The sequence below is a fragment of the Ctenopharyngodon idella genome, chromosome 13 (assembly GCF_019924925.1).
Source record: "Ctenopharyngodon idella isolate HZGC_01 chromosome 13, HZGC01, whole genome shotgun sequence".
NCBI lineage: Eukaryota > Metazoa > Chordata > Actinopteri > Cypriniformes > Xenocyprididae > Ctenopharyngodon > Ctenopharyngodon idella.
In genome coordinates this window covers 18,864,485-18,888,584 of record NC_067232.1, presented here as the reverse complement: position 1 = coordinate 18,888,584, position 24,100 = coordinate 18,864,485, and the positions used below count along the sequence as shown (strand labels likewise).

Here is a 24,100-nt window from a genome sequence, read left to right as displayed (position 1 = left end):
CTCATAGGGCCCTGAGTCCACTGTCTTTTTATACACTAGGTGCACTTGAGTCAAGCTAGAAAAGAGCTCAGCTCTGAGATCTGCCACTACTGCCTGCTACCAGGAGTTTCTATTAAACTGCAGGACAACCAGAAACAAGAAGGAGGAAAAATCCAGCACTTTTAGTCTTTTTTTAATTCTCAAACACAACAAAAAGGATTAAAATTCTTCTTTTTTATCCACTTCCCCCCATTCCCCTTCTGAATCACACCAGAACTTTAGGAGGATGGCAGAGCAGAAGAGGCAGGTGTCTCTGACCCAGGCTGTGACCCTGGTGTTGGTTCTGCTCACCTCAGCTGCTTCAGCAGAGGAGTACGACTACTATAGCTGGCAATCGGACAATTTCCACAACGGCCGCTTCTATGCCAAGCAGCCACAGTGTGTGGATATCCCAGCCGACCTGCGGCTCTGCTACAACGTGGGCTACAAAAAGATGCGCCTGCCAAACCTACTGGACCACGAGACCATGCCTGAGGTCAAGCAGCAGGCGGGCAGCTGGGTGCCACTCCTGGCAAAGCGATGCCACGCTGACACGCAGGTGTTCCTCTGCTCCCTTTTTGCTCCAGTGTGCCTTGACAGGCCCATCTACCCCTGCCGGTCTCTGTGCGAGGCAGTGCGGGACAGCTGCGCCCCGGTCATGGAGACCTATGGCTTTCCCTGGCCAGAGATGCTACAGTGCGAGAAGTTCCCCATCGACAACGATCTGTGCATTCCCATGCAGTTCTCAGCCGGTCTCGCCACTCAGACTCCAGGTAGGACCTGCAAGAACACTGTGGTTTTAGATGTAAATATGACGGTTATTGATTAATTCAATGAAAATCGAAAATTAATTTACACAGGAAATGAATGCAGCACAGATAAACCATAATTTGGCAAAAATAAGCAGGAAAAAAAAAAATCTAATTTTAACATAAATAAATAAATACACAAGAGATGCATGAAGTTTTTTATTATAAAAGTTTTTATTTTCATATTTAAGTATTGTTTCTTAAACATGTATATGATCAATTATAAGCATCAGTACTTGCTGATTTTAAAACCTCCCTTTTTTGTTTAAAAAGTACAAAAATTATAATCATCAAGTCTCCATAGATCTATACAATAAGGCCCATTGGTCAGTTTTCTCTTGCTTTGATTAGCCTAGAGTTTTAGAGAAAGTAAAATTAAGAAAAGCTCTTGGAAGGACAAAAACCTTTCACTATCTAAAGCAAACATCTCATGTGGAATGTGGAGAGGAGCGTTCCTGCTGTGCCCTGCCTCTCTCTCTTTGTTTAATCGTGCATTTAGGTTTCCAATTAGCCAGGCAACCAAACCCTTTGGATCACTAATTAGTCTGAAAAGTTGTACATTACTTTGTCTAACTGAAATGAGAAGGACTATTGTAATGGAAACAGGAAGGACAAGAGAAGCGAAATGGGAGTGTAGTTAATGCTCAGTTTGAGGACGGTGTTAAACCGCATAACCAGGACAATAGACTATCAAAAAAATTTAAAAAAGAAAGAAAGAAAAAGAAGCATGTGGTGCCAAAAAACCCCAAAAAATATTAAAAAGAAATTAAAAAAAATCTTATTCTTTGTCAGTATGTTAAATGCGTCCATTTTCTTAACCATTTGTAAAGATTAATGCAAAAATGAATGCAACAAGTGATGCACAAATGACATATCCCTATACAAAACAATGAGAAATATGCATCGTAATGTATGCTGTGTTCAAAATAAATCACATTTACTGTACAATACAGTTTTCCTTTTATTTAAAAATATATAAATAAAAACTAACATAACAGTAGGACTACCAAATGGTATCTAATGATAATTTTCATTCAGAAAAGTTGGGTAGAATAGAAAACATATGTTTACTTAACCTATTTTTGGGAACATCTGGGGACATCCTGAAATGTAAAACTGATTCAAACATAAAGAGGATTTTTTTTTTTTTTCTTTTTTTCCTTTTTTCATTTTAAAAATTACATATTTTCTAATAGGGGTAAGATGAGATGTTTGGTTTAGTCTTTAGTCATAATTAGCTATCTATATATAAAACAATAAAAGTCTACGGTATGTCTCCATTTAGATTTAGTAAACGTGTGTGTAAACATGCACACAGCTTCTCTTTTCACTGCTAAGATTTGATGGATTACAATGTTCTCAAAGTAGAAAAAAAAAGAGGCTTTTGAAAAAATGTGACTCCACAATACTGTTTTCATACTTCGGAGTTAAGTAGCTTGGCTTCTGTTAGAAAAATAAGCTCCTTAAAATTGCAGCAAACTCAAGAGCAAGCTGAGAAAGAGTGGGACCTTCAGAGACAATATCAATTACAACCATAGCTGTTCTGAAATTACATGATACTGAGAGTTTGAAAACTAGCAGAACTAAGTAAAATGCTTTCTGCATCGCAGCTGGGAAAGTAACTCACAGCCAAGCGTTTACAGCGATGTGTGTTTTGGTGAGCGTGCACATCGACGTGAAACAGGACTCTAGAGATAACATGACAGCACAAACCCTCGTTTGACACGGCCAGTCGCTCCGGCCTGTAGCCGTCAGCCCCGGCACACTCGAGCGGCGGACCAGGGACATGAAGAGCTGTTTTTTCCCCTGTGGTTTGAGGTAAAATCCTGGGATGGGGCCCGTTCACAGCCAGAGCCACAGACATGTTTCACGGGCTGTTTCGCGAGATACATTCCAATAAATCACATTGGACAGTGCAACAAAAAGCCTCTTTAAACAATATTGTTCATTCTACAAACAGAAGACAAAACAGAAGTTCTAAACAGACAAATAGCCAAAACAAGAACCATTTTATTGGCTCCTCAGAAAAATCCAGCATACATCCTATGACATATTTACTGCGTAAAATCTGTGATTATAAGGTTCAACTGAAAACACGTCACTTTGAATGTTAAAATATTTTCTCACATCCCAGTTTAATATGCAAAGACAACTACATGATGATTTTGCCAAGTAAGACATGTTCCTGGATCAACATTTCTGTCCAAATATATAGTCCTAACCTTATCCCTACCCCTAAACTCAACCCTACCCTTAACTTATCCCTAAAATCAGAGGGAAATGATATGTAGAAGTCCCTACAACCTTGTTGTAAGACTAAACTTAACATTAACTGTAAACCTATCGCTCTAATCTGATTGGTTGATTGAAATGTTGTTCCAGGATCAACAAGGATCTTGATCCAGGAATATGTGCTACTTGATGAAATCATGTTCACCCAACTGCATTGGTTTGGCAGTTTTGGGCAGGGCTATTTGTTAGCTGACCAATGGCAGAAGAGGGGAGTGTCTGTAAAAACCCGTTTGAAAATCATTAGTTTTGCTGTTCTGGATTTTTAGGGTCAAATTTTAATATAAGAACAGAACCGAGGCAAGTAATTAGGCTAAACATAGAAATGTACAAGATAAAACAAACCTACCAGCTCAGATAAGAGTGAATGTGTATTCCATTGTTTGCAGGATTCTGTTGAATGCAGAGGCGCTGCTGCCTGAGGGGCGGCTCAGGGAGACATGTAAACCTCTGTCTCCGCTCACTGCACATTTAAACAGACATAAATCACAGCAGTTTTTCATCCTGATTAATGTTTTATGTCCGAAGTGTTGCTACTCATAACTTCAAGGGTCCAAATGAGCCATAAAATTATGACCTGTGCATAGTTTAAACAGAACATTTTCCCCATAAACTGTGATACAGAAAGTCAGCGATGCAGAAATCACTCGGACACAGAAATACCCGTAGTCTCTCTGAGGAAACTGTGAGGACTTACTCTTATATCCATGATGACAAACTGTGAGAAAGTCTTTCAGATTTCATCGCTTATGGTTTTCTTGTCTTTCTAAATATGAAATTTTATTCAAGTACTTTAAATGAATAATAGGGAAGTTTGGGGCTAATTGTCTCAATTCCTGTAAAACTTTCTCAATGTGGGTATATTTTTTAAAGGTAATTTCTGTAAAAGTCATGGCTACAAAAAAACTATTGGACATTTTCAGCATTATTGCACAGGGGGGAAAAAAATCTATTCAGTTAATATGATTACCTTTTGTGACAGCATAGTGGGGTATGTTGTCACACTATATGGAGTGTCTTGTCACAACAAAACCTGCCAATAAGTCACCCATTATAGGGTTTTCAGTCAAATTTAACCAGCAAATTAATTTCGTTACAGCAAAAATGTAAAAGGTAGTGTAAATAATCATTTTGGGCAATCATTTATGAAAAATTCCCTTGTTGCAAAAACACAGTTCAGGCTTTCCAAATATATTCCAATATATTTTCATTAAATCATTGACTCTTGCCTGAATGTGTGGTTTGAGATACAGGCTTTGTGACAACTTCCTCGTGTGACTAGCCCCTTTATGTGTGACCACTATCAAAAATCTGTCTAAATACTAAAAAAACAAAAAAACAAAAACAGATAGACAGACAACCTGACCCTACAACCAATAACAATTGATTGGTCAATAAACTTGAATAAAAACAACAATTGACGTTACCACATGAACCACATTTTTACTTGACAAAACAGGTTTTAGAGTGTAGAAACTGCTTTAGGATTAAAGCACTCTTGCTGATTAAAAAAGATTTCTTTCAGAAGCATTTCTGTTGAGTCCTTACACATGTTTCAATGAACATAAGAGAGTATTCAACAGGAAATTTAGGGAAAAGATTACAAAAAAAAGCCAGTATTGCTCTGATATCACTCAATCTCTGAATTGGCACTTCTTGCAGAAACTCGGTTTGCAGAATTACCCTCGCTCAGTCTCCTGACACATGCTTTGGCTCCGTTTCTACCAGGCATCCTGCCAGCGAGCCACCCTGCAAAACAGAATAAATCGCTCTGCTGTTCAAATAAGACATTTCAGCTTCAAGAATGCAGCTCACGACGGCCTGCGAGTACGAAACAAAAGTTTCCTCCACAACACGCTCAGTGTGCGCAAGTCACCGTACATGTCACGTCTTCGACCCGCTGAATGCTGAATGTATGGGAATTTCTGCTCAGAGACCAACTGATGGTTGAAATGTACAGAGGGGTTCAACTCCCCACGACCTGTGCACTGAAGCCTGGTGAACTTTGACCCCTCTCCTCATTATCTACCGCTATGTCTGTGCTTGAGGCTGGGGTGATAAACTCTGACCCTTAGTTTTTAACCTGGAAGGGGGAGTCTGGAGACGAGCCATGTAAGTTCTTGTTACCAGATGCTTTTGTTTTGTGAGCTCAAGGGAGGACCTGTGCTGAATAAATGACAAAATCATATTTGTCACCTCAGAGATCAGATATAACACACATCATTGTGTGGTTTATTTCAGTGGAGAACAAGCTTTAGCCAATCTGGTCATGGTTTGTTTTGTCAGAACCACCCCACAAGGGCTGAACAGAGCTTTTTTTTTTTTTTTTTTTTTTTTTTTTTTTAAGCTGTACAAATGAATGACTTTCCAAATTTTCACAAGCCACATTCTTCCTAATTACTCAGTTAAGCAGATCGATGATATGATAGAAGCCCGGAAGCTTTCATAAATGGAAAATACACCTGATATACTTATACCCAAATATCAAAAGAACAATTATCAGCCATCAAAGAAGAGATTGGGTAAAATATTCTTCAAAAATGTAATAATAATAATAAAACATTTACAAAATATTTTGTATATATACTACTGTTCAAAAGTTTGGGGTCTTTTGGGGTCTAAGATTTTTTAATGATTCTGAAAGAAATTGTTCATGCTCACCAAGGCTGCATTTAAAAAAAAAAAAAAAAAAAAAACAGTAATACAGTAATTTTGTGAAATATTATTATAATTTAATATAACTCCAAATTATTCATCAGTGTCACATGATCCTTCAGACATATTTCTAATATGCTAATTTGGTGCTCTGATTTTTTTTTTTTTTTTTTTGAAAACCGTGATACATTTTTCAGCATTCTTTGATGAATATAAAGTTTAAAAGAATAGCATTTATTTGAAATAGATTTTTTTAAACAATGTAAATGTCTTTAATGTCACTTCTGATCAATATAACACATTCTTGCTTAATAAAAGCATATAGTTCTTTCAAAAAAAAAAAGAAAAAAGAACATCCTTTAAAACATTTACTTCCAAAGCAAAATGGTGTAAAATAGTTTTTAAAGTACACTATGTAACTTTTTTTGATCATAATTAACAAAATTTAAATAATGAGTCAATACATCAGCAATCCTTCTTCCAAAACGTGTTTTTGTCTGACCCTGATTCACTATGTTAAAGGGTTAGTTCACCCAAAACTGAAAATTCTGTCATTAATTACTCACCCTCATGTCGTTCCACACCCGTAAGACCTTCGTTCATCTTCGGAACACAAATTAAGATATTTTTGATGAAAACCGAGAGCTTTGTGACCTCCGATAGACTGCAATGTTATTACCACTTTCAAGGCCCTGAAAGGTAGTAAAGACATCATTAAAATAGTCGATGTGACTACAGTGGTTCAACATTGGCTTTGCTTTTCGGGGATGGTGAGAACTGAGGGATTTGAAATGCTGTGAAAGTGACACAGAGATAGCGTTTTTATTACTTTGTTTTTAAGGAAGTACCGTGTCTATTAATGGGTTTAGCTGCAACAACGTCTTTAGCTAGTCAGCTTGAGATCCTTTCCATCTAAACTGGTTATATCTCTTAAGCCTATAAGTGAATGTTTTATGAGCAGTAGAATAACCATTTCATCCGCAAAGTCAAGCAGTGCCGAAGCACAAACAAAACAATGTTCTTATGCAAAAATGCATGCAGTTTTGCTTTTTAAGTTACACATTGTACTAAGTTAACTAAGTTTAAAATGAACATTAATTTTCATAATATAAGAAAAATATTGGCCATTAGTTGATTGTTATGCCAATTTAGAGATGGCTGTGCTTAAAACAAGAAAAAAAATGCCAATGGAATATAACAAACTTAATTCATGATATATTCTCTGAAAACAAGTCTTATTATCTTTTACAAATTTGCTTCAAGTAAATAAATCTTGTTTTAAGTATGTTTATATATTAACAATGAAAAACAAGACAAAATACAGATTAGTATATATATATATTTGTGTGTTTTTTGGTACTGATAATGTAAAATGTAATATAAAAGCCCACTGAACAGAAACCCAGTGCCCCAGTAGGTGGCACAGTAAACATCTGTATCTCTACAGTTAAAAATAAGATCAGCAAATAACTATCAGTTCCAAGAAGGTCATGTACAGCTGTTTGCATGTTCCAGTGAACATTTTCACTGTCAAACTGCTGAGAAGAATGTTTTCACAGCGTCCTATTAAAAGCTTACCCCTGTATTTGTCTTCGTACGTCTGCAATGACTCTAAAATATTCTGGTTTCTATGACATTCAGACACATCCTGTTTTGGAGAGGCCCAAAATATTTTTTCTCAGACTATAGTCCAGGTATATGCAGGACATACTGTACACACTACAGATTTGTGGGGATGTGATTTCACAGTGATGAACCACTGAAAGTCTTAATCTTGTTTTATAACTTCCCTTCCTCTGTGAGGAAATAAAACTAGCAGCTGCCAAACCTCTCCCTCTCATGGCTTCAAACACTGCGGATTAAGCTCCATTAGCACTGGCCTGCTGCCCCTGCATGAGTCCAGCACTGCATTGAGTTCTACTCGCTGCACTAAACCAAACACCCTATTAGAGCTGTTAGCATAAACAATCACATGAGAGTTTCTTTTATTGGAAAACAATCATTTTAGTAAATATGAAACATTCCACCCTTTATTTATTTGTTTGAGTCTCCTGTGATTAACCGACGATAGGCTGAACTGAATCTTTCACTGAACTTACTGTATCATTGCTACTGACCTCACATAACAGTTTATCTCATCAATGAACATCAATAAAATCTCAACCAATGGCCAGGTTTGGGGCAGGACTATCTGTTTGTTAGACCAATGGCAGACAAAAATACATGTTAATTTAATTGTAATACAGGTAAATGATATTTCTGACTAGAATAAAACCAGTTATTTTTTAAGTTACCATCTGAAGCATACATTGTTTTTAGATTACCTAAAAATGTTTTACGGTCTACTTTAAACACCAAAAACTGTGTACTTACTGTTATGGCTATATTTTCTATTTGATAGTTCTTTATGAGACACTCATTTTTAACCATCTTTCCCTTTCTTTACCCTGTAGTTTCAAAAGTGTGTCCACCCTGTGACAACGAGTTGAAATCCGACACCATAATGGAGCACTACTGCGCCAGTGATTTTGGTAAGATATTAACTTTTATTGAGAGATCAAATTTGACAACTTAACTCTAAAGTTGCGATCTCTTCATAATGGTAAAAATATGTAATGAAAAAGTTGATGAGAAAGGCTTCGGTTTGCTTGTATGGGAAAGTGGCCACTTTAATATTTAGTGTGAACATAATAAATGTGACATCATGAGGAAAAACAGATACAATATGAGGTTGCTCTGCTATGCATTGCATTAACATTACTGTGCATATGTTCCACCATACAAAGAGTTGACTTTACTTTTGTTAAACATCCCATCTTGCTTTAAGTTAAAATGCATTAAAACATATTTTCAAAGTAGAGAAGTTGAATGCAGTTTGAAAGATATCAAATTCCACATAAATAATATGCAAAACACCACAAACCTGTTTCCAATGCATGGGACACGAGTTCATATGGAACTGACATCCAGTTTTCAGTGGTGCTGGAGGACTCCTGTTGTAACAGTTTTAGATTCTTTATGGTTCGTTTAAAGTGATGTATTCTGACTGGAGATCCATTGATCTGTCAAAGGTAAATTCTCTAGAATGAGTCTCTGGCATTGAATAAAAGAGTTTCAAGGTTAAAAGTCATTTGAAAAGCCTTCCCTATAGAGAGCACAGGATTATAGCACAGTAGAGTCACACATACGCCTGACTTATCTTTGGCTGTGAGGCCTGTTTCTCTTGGATTTGTATGTATTTTAGTTGATAACTATTAGAAAATATTGTTAGTAGAAGCCTGAGTGTTCTGTGTTCTAGATTTTACACATTAAAGTCAGAGAGAGAAGTGCAGACATCACAAAGAAAAAAAAAATCATCTAGTTCTGGATCTTGAGATCTAATACTCCACGTACAGAAAGCATAACGCATGACAGGATATTATCGCTTGACTCATTTCTTCCCCTGATCTCTATTTCACTTCATTTCATTGGTACCTGATCACATGACTTGTTGTTTGTTAACTAGTGCTATACAGTTTATTATGATAGTAAGTTTAATAGCGTGCTCTATTAGTCTTACTTGGATGTTGAGGCCAGTTTCTACAGTCTAACAGTACTCAGTGTGCAATCAACACATACTGGACAGCAGCACACTTATCAAATGATTTAAGGTTTGTAGATGTGAAGACCGCTGCTGAGAAACCTCTCCATTAGAGTGTATTCACTGGCTCTGAATACAGTTGATTTTAATACTTTATGTAGCGCTAAGGAAATTCATTGTTTTTAAGTTTGGTTTTGAGATTTTAAAAGGCTTTGTTTTGTTTTTATCTGATTTGTCATTGTCCTTTTTGAGTGAGAGCATTTTACCTCAAAGAAAAGTTATCAGGTGCTCAGATCTAGAGCTCAAAAATAAACAAATAATAATAAATAACCATTTAGAATTTTCAGTGACTACAGTAAAATACAAATATAGCTGCAAGCAGCAATGATCGGCACGTCAGCATTGATTGATGTGTGTGCAAAGTTTTTGAGCATGTTAAGGTGCCCAAAAGTGCCCCGAGAATTAATATATATATACAGGTGCTGGTCATATAATTAGAATATCATCAAAAAGTTCATTTTTTTATTATAAATTATTTTTAAAAATGAAACTTTCATATATTCTAGATTCCCTACATGTAAAGTAAAACATTTCAAAAGTTTTTTTTTTAAATTTTGATGATTAGAGCGTACAGCTCATGAAAGTCCAAAATCCAGTATTTCAAAATATTAGAATATTTCCTAAGATCAATCAAAAAATGGATTTGCAAAACAGAAAAGTTCAAGTTCTTTAAAGTATGTTCTTTTGTGCACTCAATACTTGATCGGCAGGACATATTACAGCAAATGACTTGCTCCTAGCACAAATTACAGCATCAGTGAAGTGTGGCATGGAAGTGATCAGCCTGTGGCACTACTGAGGCACTATTGAGCCTTCAGATCATCTGTATATTGTTGGATCGACTGTTTCTCATCTTTCTCTTGAAAATATCCCATAGATTCAGGTCAGGCATATTGGCTGGCCAATAAAGCACAGTAATATCATGGTCAGCAAACCACTTGGAAGTGGTTTTTGCACTGTGGGCAGATGCTAAAGTCCTGCTGGAAAAGGAAATCAGCATCTCCATAAAGCTTGTCAGCAGATGGAAGCATAAAGTGCTCCAAAATCTCCTGGAAGATGGCTGCATTGACTTTGCACTTGATAAAACACAATGGACCAACACCAGCAGACGTCACGGCCCCCCCAAATCATTATTGACTTCAGAAACTTCACAGTAGACTTCAAGCAGCTTGGATTCTGTGCCTCTCCAGTCTTCCTTCAGACTCTGGGACCATGATTTCAACATGAAATGCAAAATTTACTTTTATCTGAAAAGAGGTCTTTCGACCACTGTTCACTGTCCAGTTCTTTTTCTCCTTAGCCCAGGTAAGATGCTTCTGACGTTGTCTCTGGTTCAGAAGTGGCTTGGTAGTCCTTTTCCTGAAGATGTCTGAGTGTGGTGACTCTTGATGCGCTGACTCCGGCTTCATTCTACTCATTGTGAAGCTCTCCCAAGTGTTTGAATCGGCTTTACTTGACAGTATTCTCAAGCTTGCGGTCATCCCTGTTGCTTGTGCACCTTTGTCTACCCAATTTCTTCCTTCCAGTCAACTTTGCATTTAATATGCTTTGATACATCACTCTGTAAACAGCCACCCCATCCAGTAATGACCATCTGTGACTTACTCTCTTTGTGGAGGGTGTCAATGATTGTCTCCTGGACCATTGCCAAGTCAGCAGTCTTCCCCATTAGTGTGGTTTCAAAGAACAAAAGATACCCGGAATTTATACTGTAGGGATGGTCATTTAATGAAACTCAAATGTAAATATTCTAATATTTTGAGATACTGGATTTTGGACTTTCATTAGCTGTACGCTCTAATCAACAAATTTAAAAAAAAAAACTTTTGAAATGTTTTACTTTACATGTAGGGAATCTAGAATATATCAAAGTTTCATTTGTTAAAATAATTTACAATAAAAAAATGAACTTTTTCACGATATTCTAATTATATGACCAGCACCTGTATATATATATATATATATATATATATATATACACACACAAACACACACACACACACATTTGCAAATAAAGAAGCGTTTCCATGCCATATGTTCAAGATAACAAAATTGTCACTTCCTGGGAAATTGGCACAAAAAATATCTGTAATTCAGGGAAGAAACTATGGAAACCGAATCATGTATTCGGTTGCCTGGTGTTTGGAAATGCAATCATATGATCTTTCGGAAGGAAATTAAACAAAAAAAATTTGATGACAGACATTAGCTGAGGTGTTTTAGGATGATCAAACCAACATTTGAAATGCTGTGCAATGAAACTGATTTGCTGGTTAGTCCATGTTATCCAATCACATCCACTGTTGATGCAAAGTCACTTGAGTTTCCCTTTTGAGGGAACTTGCGCTGCATCAGTGATGCTTTGGGAACGCCTCTGCGTGATTGTGTCTGAAGCACGGTGTCAACTACTCCAATGGTGAGAGTGAACGTCATGTGCAGGTTAAAACATGACCAGGAAAGCATAAAAGCACATCCAGAATGACCGGTGTTAACTTCTGTGCCTCAGCAAGCGTTCTGTGTTCATACTGTTTGTCCTCTTTATTGTTGTCTGTCCCTATATAGTGCAGTCACAATCACAGTATTTCAAATGGCAAATAAGCAGGCATTCAAATTGTGAGTTCCTCTCTGCCCTCATTTTCTTATGGGTGGGGAGACATGATTTGTGTGTTATGTGTTTGGGAGCGAAGCATGCTATGTCAGCCTTCGAGGGGGCTGACTGCGAGCACTGTGAGAGGCTTCTGCTTCGCACGCTCCGCTCCCGCCTTTCACTCTTGGAGGAGAGTGATCAGGCTCATGTTCTCTGCAGTTCTGGCCCCGCTGTTGCCGAGGCAGCACAGAAGCTCACATCGTGGGGTTCGCAAATGGATCTCTAGGAGGGGTTAAATACATGCCCAGCCTTTTCTCTGCCTTTTCTCTCCCCTGTGGGATCCAGCGCCCTCTCGCTTGGATCGGAAGCCCGCACTGCGGCTTCTTCCGCCCGGGGAGAGAGCCCGGTGTTTCAGCTATCCAGCTCTGAGGAGGTGGATGTGTTGAGTATCGAGGCTGGTGAGATAGAAGATTTTCCACTTCTATCTCCAGCATATGAGGAGCTAATGGAGATGGTTACTCGTGCTGTGTCTAAATTAAATAGCGATTGGCCAGCCGAAAAACAGAGCGTTCATTCTAAAAGCAAGCTGGATGAGCGCTTTTTGTCTCCTAAATCTACACCTCCACCACAGGGCCTTCCGTTTTTTCCTGACCTCCACAAAGGTTCACACTGTTCTTTTGCCTAATCGTGTTGCTGCGATCCTCACAGTTGTAAAGGAGATAAAGCTAGGGCAGTCACTCACTGTGAAACAGTTTCAGAGACTGTTAGATCAGATAGCAGCTGCGTCCAACGTGATACCTTTTGGCTTGCTGTACATGAGACCCTTGCAGTGGTGGCTCAGGACCAAGGGGTTTTCCACGAGGGGTAACCCACTTCGTATGATAAAGGTTACGTGCAGGTGTCTTCGTGCCTTGGTTATATGGAGGAAGCCTTGGTTCTTGTCCCAAGGTCCTGTGTTAGGAGCTTTATGTCAATGCGTCACGCTCACAACAGATGCTTCTCTCACAGGAAGGGGAGCGGTAATGGAAGGCCACTCAGCTCAGGGTCTGTGGAAGAGTCATCATCTTTCGTGGCACATAAATTGCCTGGAGATGATAACTGTCTTCATGGCATTGAAGCACTTCCTTTCAGACCTAAAAGGACATCATGTGCTTGTTCACATAGACAACACATCGGTAGTCTCTTACATAAATCATCGGGGGGTCTGCGTTCCCGTCCACTATGTAAACTGGCACACCAGATCCTCCTGTGGTACCAAGGTATACATCCCGGGGTATCAAAATATAGGAGCAGACATCCTGTCGAGACAGGGGCTGAGGCCTGGGCAATGGAGGCTTCACCTTGAGGTGGTGAAGCGTATATGGGAGGTTTACGGCCAAGAAGAAGTAGATCTGTTTACGTCTCAGGACATGATGCACTGTCCACTTTTGTTCTCCCTCACAAACTGTATGGTACAGACATGGCCGAGGCTATGTCTGTACGCTTTTCCCCCGATTGCTCTGCTCCCAAGAGTTATGGAGAAGGCCTGCCGGGACAGAATAAGTCTACTTCTCGTAGCATCATACTGGCTAAGCCGATTTTGGTTCTCTGACATAGTATCCCTCTTCGATGGCTCTGCCTTGGAGATTCCGGTCAGGAGGGACCTTCTGTCTCAGGTGGGAAGCATGATCCTTCTTCCCCGCCCAGAGATATGGAACCTGTGGGTTTGGCCTCTGAGGGGGCCCAACTCATAGACTCAGGTCTCTCAACTGAGGTTGAAGAAACCATGCTTCACTCCAGAGCTAAGTCCACAAGGAAACTTTATGCCCTAAAGTTGAATGTCTTCGCTTCTTGGTGCAGAATGCGTCAGTGGGATCCAGTTAACTGTCCGGTTGCCTCGGTGTTAGAATTTCTACAAGATCATTTTCTGCAGGGCCATCCCCATCCACACTAAAGGTGTACCTGGTGGCCATAGCTGCCTTCCATGTCCATTTGGGTGGTGTTTCAGTGGGGAAGAACCCACTGGTGACTCGTTTCCTTCGTGGCACTTTGAGGCTGAGGCCTACAATTTGTACCAGGGCTCCAGCCTGGGATCTGGCTGTTGTGCTCAAAGGTTTATCTGCGGCTCGCTTTGAGCCCCTTGAGACGGTTCCAGAAAACTTTCTGACCTTAAAGACTGCATTCCTTTACCCAAAGCCAGGCTATGTCCCTAAGGTGCTGACCAATATACAACGGCCTATCGTTTTGCAGACCTTCTGCCCTCCTCTTTTCAGAGATTAGGACCAGGAAAAGCTGAATCTTGTATGCCTAATGAGAGTGCTGGATACTTATATCCACAGAGCTGCCCTTTGAAGGAAAACTGATCAGCTGTTTGTCTGCTTTGGGTCGCCTAAGAGAGGTCTCCCTGCATCCAAACAGACAGTTAGCAAGTGGATAGTCGAGGCTATTTCTCTTGCTTATGAAGCCTCTGGCCTTGATTTCAGGTGTATCCCTGCAAGATGTTTGTGATGCAGTGGGCTGGTCATATCCGCTTACATTCGTAAAGTTCTACAACCTGGACCTGGGTGTTGCCCCGGGTTCACAGGTGCTGATGTCTTAGTGTGCTCCAGTATTCAGACGGACAGGCATTTGTAAGCATAGTGTTTGGGCATTTTGTTCCCAAAGCATCACTGACACAGCACGAGTTCCCTCGAAAGGGAACATCTCAGGTTATGACTGCAACTATAGTTCCCTGAGAAAGGAACAAGGCGCTGCGTCGCCCTGCCATACTTCCTGCATCCCTGTGATCGACTTGCTTTGGTTAATTGAAGCTAATGCCGGATTCCAGATATGCTTTTATGCTTTTCTGGTCATGATGTCACCCGTCCGGGATGTTCACTCTCGCCATTGGACTAGTTGACACACGTGTTTCCGACGCAATCACGCAGAGGCGTTCCCAAAGCATAATTGACACAGCGTCTCGTTCCCTTCTTAGGGAATTATGGTTACAGTCGCAACCTGAGACTTTTTTGTTGTGCAAACACAGAATGACTTTTCTAAAGGTCACACACAAACACAAAAAAATTTTAAAATATGTTTCTGTTGATTTATTTATTCCATACAATGTGGTCAAATGTTTGTTTTTTGGACACCAACATTCTCTGAAAATCATCTTCTGAAAGTCATACAGGTTAAGAACAAAATGACAGTGAGTAAATGATGACATAATTTTAATTTTTGGGGTGAACTGTCCCTTTTCATTTTTGTCCAGTATAGGCAGCCTTTATTGGAAAAAATAGACAAATTTTAATATTCAATCACACTAAAGACCAAATACACAACACATAATTTTAGTGTTTTTCTTTATTTTGCTTTTGTTTCTTTCCAATTTTCAGCATTAGCATTGGCAAAAAACATTTTACAGGATTAAAGACAAACACACACACACACACACACACACACACACACACATCTATTTGACCTCTTGGGTTTTGACTCACTTTATTCGCCCCTCTAATGGTGATTTTGAGCAGCCTGAAAGATAAATGATCTTTAATCACTGTTATATAAGGAATGCCGATTAGGGTAAAGTGCAGCAATAGAGACTCTTTTCTTTAAAGATTCATCACAGCTCTGCAGTTTGAAGTTTTGAATTCAACATAATCTAACAATAATCACAGCATTAACACAGATTGGCTAATTATATAAACAGTATATGTATAAAATGTAGCCCAGAATGACTTCAGTGTGTGTATGTTGGTTCGCCATATTAATGGTTTTCACTGGCTAGGCTCAAAAGGTGATGCAGTTGAATTATAAAATAGAGTAGAAATTGTTTTATAATAATGTGCATTGTTTGTTTTGATGCTACTTGCCATTCAGAATATTTCAACACAACAGTCTCTATTGTTAAAACCTCCCAAAGTTTTATTCAGGTCTATTGCTTGGCTCTGGCTTTGGACATAGGGAAGCTTTAGTTACAGAATTATTGAAAGAAGGCTGCAAATACACAGGCCGACACTTTTCCTCCTTGCCTTCCTTCATCTGCTGTCAGACCTACTGCCAGCAATTTAAAGCAGCTCTTGTGGTTTCGGCTTGTCACCACGATATTGCCCAGGCGTGCTCACTCCCCACAAGCATTATGGGTCATGAGCGATCACCTGAATCAGAGAGAAAAACCCCAAGTGTAGCTGAACTACAGTTAGGTATGTGAACTGTATGGTTTTGTAGTTTTGCAAAATGTCTTAAAATATTTTAAATCTATCTGCTATGTAAAGAGAGACAACTATGTCATTCGAAAGCTGATTTTCCCAAAAAGCATAAATAAACATAATGGCTCTAGGAGCCTTCAAAATTGCTTTATTGAGTGTCCCGACACAGCAACAATACTATATTTTAAGCACAAGAAATTATTTAGTGACTTGGCAGTGGCCACTTTTGACTTGGACCGCTAAGCAGCCACAATGCCCTATCAACGACCAAAACACCTAAGCAACCACCCACAATATGTTTGCAACCACCTTGCATTGGCCTAGCAACCACATTCAATAAATTAAAAACGTCTTAGAATTGTGACGTGTACTCACATTTTCTTCTTTGTCATCTTTCCTTCCATCATCCTCTCAGATTGATTCCTCATACTATACACTCTTTTCAGTTGATTTTTTTTTTTCTTGATATTTGATTATTCCAGTGAAATCTTTATAGGATCTCAAATAATATTTATGCCAACACCAAATATCCCCATGCAAGTGAACTAAAACGGTTATCAGTGAAACCATTTAAACATACATTCCAGAGATGCATGAATGTTTATGATAGTAGACAAGGAGCCTAGCTCACACTGATTATGCAGGACAAATGTTGTCATTGATTAATGTGCTTTCAGCACGTTTGGATAAGTTCAGTTTCATAGCATCAATTACAGGTTTTACTTGCCACTTTCATGTTTTCAAATGTAACTTAGAAACAAGAGAACCTGGGAATGTGGATCACAGTGTTATTTATTTGAAGCAGGCTTGCTTCTTTATGGTTTCTAAAGGAAAAACCAGACCTGGTCCAAACAAAAAATTTTGAGATGGAAGCTGAGATTTCTGTGCTAGAGCAGTGCAAATTCAGGAAGGAATTTTTGTGTGTGTGTGTGTGGTGAAATTTAGCCACACACCACCAAAATACACAATAATGCAATGTCTATGAAATATCTTTTTTAGGGCATTTTCTAAGCAAATGTTCATATATGAGAATAATTATGAATAATTTAATTAATTTGAGTATCATGTTTATCAGTTAATTTGATTACCTTTTTAATAATTTGACAGCACTAATAAAGTTAGTAACAGGCAGATAAGTTTAGTCACAATAACAAAAAATTAGGTTACACTTTATTTTGTTGTCCGTGTTACAGTGCAATTATACATATACTGAGTAATAATAATTAACTACATGTACTTACTATAGGATAAGGGTTAGGGTGTGGTTAAGTGGTATTATAGTAATTAACTACATGTAACATGTGTAACAAGGACACTGTAAAATAAAGTGTTACCAAAAATTACATATTACATTTTTAAAGAATTTAATAAATTGTATATATTTAAAATTACATGCAAAAAAACACAACCATGAAAGAGTGATGAAGATTAACCCTATAGAATGCATAAAGGGTGTCAAATTGCCCCGGCATTCTGTGATTTTTTAAATATTTTATCAATAAAAACATTAATTTATTTGATATTCCATGAATTGAAAACCTGTTTTTCTCATCATTGTCATTTTCATATTTTGTGGTCATAGGATGGGGGAAAAATAATAATTTTTGTATCACTACCCCAAGAATGCATTAAGGGGTCAAATTTGTTCTGTATTCATTTCCTACGGAATTTGGACTCAACAGTATTTTTAGACACATTTTTTGTCAATAATAATACTATTTATTTTCTTGAAACTATATGGATTACTTACTGGACTTTTTTTGCTCTAAGCCAATATTTTGCCTTAGACACCAACATGAATGCACAGTGAAAAGCACAACCAGGGCTTGAAAAGCAGTATGTGAGTAGTATGGTAGACAGGTTTGATATATTAAAACATTTGTGTAACATCAATTATTTTAATTATTTCATTAATAGGATTTTTTTTTTTTTTTAAAGAAAACCATTAATTCCAGTATGGGTCATTTTGACACCCTTTATGCATTTGTGTAGTTTTTTCATCATGTGAAATTAGGTCTCAGGATAAACTTGTTGAAACTTGTCGAAATTCTCTAAAAGAAGGATAATATGCTTCCAAAATAATGTTTTTGGTGATATTTCTTTTTTTTTTTTTTTTTTTAAATGTAATATGAAAATTTCAAAAAACTTTCAAAGAAGGAAGGTTTGGTGGCTTATGTGGACGGGCTACCGAAGGGGTGTTCACTTTTCACATCTGTCTTTAAAACTTTCCGTTCCACTCACCGTCCTCTCCCTGGTGAGAGTAATTAGTGCCGTCCATGTTTAAATGATGCTCCTCCGGGGAGGTGTAAACTATTCCAGTGCTCTGGATAGCCTTGGTTCTTCCTGTGTGCTCGTTGTGAAAGGTCTTATTGCTTGAGACAGCAAAAATATATGGGAGAACCGGAGTGTGACCAAGGGTCCCATGAGAAGATTTCCCATTTTTTCCAATGGATAAAGTTAAATGACAACATGTACCCAAACCTTTTCCGAAGGTCTTTCCTTGGTGTTTTTAAAGGGATAGTTCACTTGTAAATGGAAATTCTGTCATTATTTACTCACCCTCATGTCTTTTCAAACCCGTATACTGTTGGTTGTTCTGCGCAAAAAAAAACAAAAAAAACAAACAAAAAAAAAAAAACGTTTTTGATCAATCTGACACTAGTAAATATTAATGACAGACTTAAAATCACAATGTAAAAATCATAATGTAAAATTTAAATAATTTTAAAATAAAAACAAAAAAATAAGCATAAACAAATGTGTTAAGTTATATGAATTATTATAAATATGAACTTAAAATCTCAAGCGACAAAATAATTTTGGGAATTCCTGCTCTAAGTCTCTATATTTTATCTACAGCACTCAAGATGAAGATTAAAGAGGTGAAAAAGGAAAAAGGCGACCGCAAGCTTATCGCAGCACAAAAGAAGAAGAAGGTTCTGAAGATGGGAATACTGAGGAAGAAAGACCTAAAGAAGCTCACGCTATACATCAAGAATGGAGCGAACTGTCCCTGCTCGCAGCTGGACAATCTGGGGAGCAACTTCCTCATCATGGGCCGCAAAGTGGACCAACAGTTACTGCTCATGTCCATCCACAAGTGGGACAAAAAGAGCAAGGAACTCAAGTTTGCCATTAAATACATGAAATCTCAACAGTGTCCCACCTATCACACTGTCTTCCAGTGACCAATGACTCTTCTTTCTGCAACTTCCAATAACTCTTTCAGAGACCGTATCCATGCCTAATTCCGACCATTAGTACAGATGTATTTTATTACTCATGAAATGGCTTTTGGAAACTGCTTAGGACTTAATTCATCATCAAGTACAGCTACATTTTGTTGGCAACTGTATCTACATAAAATGTATTGTTTATGAAGCAATCAGTACACTTATGATGCTCATGCATATTTTAGTGAAACTTTCCTGGTTCCCTCATTCAGAGCACAAGCTATGAGACTTTTCAGAAAGACATTGGCAACCTTTTCAATCAATGTGAGAAAAAGAGAATTGTGAACAAGAGCTTTAAAGAGTGCACTCACTTACTGAACACATATTTGATTTCAATGGCGAGATTCCACAAACAAATGAAACAGAACAAGTATAGTGCCAACTGGTTTTTATCTGTATCTTTTATTTTGTAGATAAGGAATAAAAAGTTTTTATTATGTACTACGAAGATACAATCGTGATCATTAGCAGCAGAATGGGACACGACTCCGGCTTGAAACTTGGGAGGTAAGAAAACTGATGGATTGAAAAGTGTTGGTCAGGACGGCAGCCCAAATATGTCAACCGCAGCCCTGTGAGCAAGTCTGGACCATTTATCTGATCTAAGAGCACACATCATATCAGCCAAGCTTATGACAGACGCTGGACTCATTCAATCACTTTGGTTGGTGAGGTGTTTTTCATGCTTTCTATACAGTATGCAACATTATTTTTTACTAAAATTATTATATATTGCTACAAATATACAGACATGGTATGAAAGAGCCTTCCGACATTACATCTCACTGTAATAAAAGTTAAAATTTAACTGTGCTAGTTCTGTTTAATCAGATATCACCTTTTAATGAAATTATCTAATGTTGTTGTCACAAGGATTTTGTCAGTTTGTTATTTATCTTCAGGAATTAACAATAGTTCAACCAAAAAAGCCTTCTTGTCATTTCAAACCTCTATGAATATCTTTCTTCTGTGCAGCACAAAAGGAGAACTTTTCAGAAAACAACTTTTTTCAGAAAACAATTTTGGTCTTGTCTAGTGGCGGATCATCAGGGGAGGCAAGGGGGGGGCACAGCCTACCCAAAATTTTGAAGTGAAAATGGGCAAAGGACGATTTAATGTTAATAAAAATCACAGTTATTCATTTAATTTCATGTCTCAGAATGTGTATTTCTTGTTTGTAAATTCACCACTGTAACACCATAAAATATTACTGAAGCCAGAACCACCTCTTCCCCAAATCTGCCGATGTCATTACAATGGAATTCGGAAAACTGCGCTAAGGAGAGTCTGAGGGGATAGAGAAGGGCAGGGGGAGGCAAAATCTACAGCCGGAGACTTTTGCATCCATTGATAAAAATAAAAAAATAAAATTTCCAATCACTATAGAGTATTTCATTTTCAGCGGTTAGAGTGTTGATAAAAAAAAAATATATATATATATATATATATATATATATATTGCAGAGAAGGCTAGCCTCCCTTGGTATCGCAACCAATCATCATAGAGACGTAAATTATGTGATATTAGTTTGAACTGCTAGCGCTGATAATGCACCAACTACCTTAATTATTGAAAGTAGAGTTATTGAATATTTGATCGCCAGCAAATTTACCAAGACACCATTCGAACAGCAGATTAAAAATAATTGTATAAATTGTATATGCTTCAGCAAGGGGTGGGCGATATGACCAAAATCTTACTTCACGATATGTGTAATTGTATTTCATGATAACAATATATAGGACTATCACAATATACAGTAGTTGTTTTTTGCTTTAAATAAGGTTTTTATGATATTAAAATTTGATACCACTGAAACTTCATAATTCTAGTCACCAATTTAAAAAAACTAAAAAAAACTACAAGCTTAAGTAAAAAAAAACAAAAAAAAAAACAAGCTTACTGAAGACAAGTAAACAGTGATAAAATAAGAACAAAGAAACTAATTACAAGCAATCGGGCAAAAAGTAGAATCGAACAAACATAAATTGTAAAAAGCAATCAAATGAATAGTCTTCACTGTGTAAATGAAATATACATGTATTCTTATTAACGTTACAAAAGTGATATTCAGTCAAGAGCCTACAGAAAAATACTACAGAAAAAACAAATGTAATTTTTACCTGAAAAAGTTAGTTCAGGCAAGAATTTAAAAAATGAAGTAAATTCTATATTAGTACTCAATTTAAGCTTGTAGAAATTAAAGCATAAATATCAACATTATAAAATTAAGTAAAACTACTCAACTTTTCTGATACTGGTGTTCCCATCATGCACTGGGCCTGTTTTGTCATTGATTTTGTGGTTAGGTTTAGTAACTTGCCATTTTGTAACATTTGGAGTTCATTTTCTACTCAAAATGCCACATTCACACTCAAAATCAACTCATCGAATGTTACCATCATCGTGTATTGTGTACCAAGTATTGAGGTCTCTGTGTTCAGGTGCTTTGTTACTTCTAACATGTAGATATGGTGTCTACACAATATCTATTGTATTATATTTCTAAGTAAAGCATACACTTTAAAAGCATGGTTTAATTCAGTGTTATAATGTTTGAGTAAAATGGGTTGCAAAAGAAACTTCAACTAAATAGAAATTACTCAACCTTTTACTGGCCAAGTTAAAATTACTTATTTTCTTTGTTAATTTTACTTAACTTAGTTAAGTAGAGTTACTTAATTCCATATTTGAATTCCATTTACTTAAAAAATATGCGTGCAAAAACTTGCAAAAGAAAAATTAAGTAAATTTTACTTATTGTTTTTTTTTCAGTGTTGTTTGATTAACATTACTGACACAGACAGCAGCAGGTTTATTAGGCTTCTGTCACCTCAGAGGATAGCAACTTGTTGAAAAGTCTGCTCTTTTGTTTTTCAATTCACTTGCACTTTGCACATTTTTGCACCATGCAATTTATAACACTTAAAGGGACAGAAGGATGGATTTTTGCTTCAAGTCGTGGGCTAGGTGAGTGAAATTATATTTATATTGTCTTGTTGTATGTTTAATTTTCTTTAAATTTTCTGTCTAAAAGTTACCAAAAAGCCATTTTAAAGCAGTTAAGGGAAAAAAAAAAAAAAAAAAAACAACAACCAACCAATCAATCAATCAATCAATCCTTGTGAGGGCATCCCCAGACTGCAAAAATTTAGTGTGCCTCTGTTTTAAAACCCACCAGCCGCCACTGGTCCTTTCTGGTTTTAGAAGACCTTGAATATAGCATAACATTTGTACACTACTTTTATGATTGTTTTTGGTGCCTTATGGTCATATTTGGAGTTTGACAGCATATGTACAACATTCACTTTTAGCATTCCCAAAACATTCCCTTTTGCATTCCATAGATCAAAATAAATAAATACAAGTTTGGAATGACATAAGGGTGAGTAAGTGTTGACAATTTTTCTTTTTGGTTGAAATAACCCTATAAGGCAAAGCCCTATTCATTTAAAATAATGACACTGCACAACATAAATACATACCAAAACCACAAATGGAGATGCTATGAGCTAAGTCTAAAACAGGAAATATTTATCAGATATCTAAATCACCAAAATCAGATCAAGACTGACACTACAGTACATGTGTTTCCTCTTGCCAAAAGTTGCTCTTAAGAACAAATCTATGTGCCAACCTGTTTAAACAAGAAAAGAAAAGACCAAAAGAGCAAATTACCAATTCAGTGCCAATCTCTGTAAAAGTGAATAGGAAAAAAGCATTGGAATTTATCTGAAAATCAGGAGCAAATGACTCTCTTTCAGTAGATGCTGGCATTGTGCATCATGGATAAGCAACCCCTCATTACTGGCCTATTGTCTAGGGATCTGCCAGCTCATGCCACCCCAACTCTCACATTCAAACACTCTCCACACAGCTTACATCAGACAGATCCAAACATCACAGTCTGATCTGGGCTCCCTCACGTGCTCTACAGTGTCACAGCACCATCTCAAACATCAACTGATCACCAGAGGTGTTACAGACACATTTATGCTGTCCAATTAACCCTTCGCAAAGACTCGCCCCCCTTAGTTACTGTTGCTTTGTCCGACAAACCATGGCGCTGTCACGCCACACAGAGTGAAAAATACATCGCGGAGCAAAGAGGACACTGACAACACGTCGACAGACAAGACAGAGCAGGTTACTTATGATATTAAACAAAGTCCCAGCTTTCAAACTGTGTAATTTTTAAAGAAATTCGAACAATAAAAACAATTTGTGGCTCTTTAATGTGTCATGACAGATTGCTGTAGCTCCTCAGCTCAAGCAGCTCGTGAACCGATCAACTAGTTAATTTATTGCATCAAATAAATATGAATGAACATGAGAAGGACTGTTGTTTCAACCACGGAAAGACGTCAGTACACACCATTTTTCAAGTTCAAGTCCACAGAGGTTAATCTTCTAACTTCTGACTGCTTTGTCGGACAAAATGGCGGATTCAACGTTATAATTGGTTAGATCGTTTGTCAATCAAACTCCTGGCAAAGGGTCAATTACAGGCTGTTCACCAACACAGAACCTGATTTCACCAAGTGCAATAGGTTCCTGGATAAACATCTTTGTTGATCCTGGAACAACATTCCAATCAACCAATCAGATTTAAAGGACAAGTTTATAGTTTGTCAAGTTTAGGCTTCCATCCAGGGTCAGGTGCTTTATATCAGTGTTATTCACCTATAATTTCCCTCTG

The 24,100-nt window shown here is 37.5% G+C and overlaps 1 protein-coding gene across 1 annotated transcript; it reads left to right on the top strand.

Moving 5' to 3' along the window:
- Positions 1 to 20,546, top strand: sfrp5 (secreted frizzled-related protein 5). Its single transcript, XM_051915885.1, has 3 exons — positions 1 to 791; positions 8,225 to 8,302; positions 19,027 to 20,546. The coding sequence occupies exons 1-3, from the start codon at positions 266 to 268 to the stop codon at positions 19,353 to 19,355; spliced, it is 933 nt and encodes a 310-aa protein (XP_051771845.1). The 5' UTR covers positions 1 to 265; the 3' UTR covers positions 19,356 to 20,546.
- Positions 20,547 to 24,100: the final 3,554 nt, after the last annotated feature.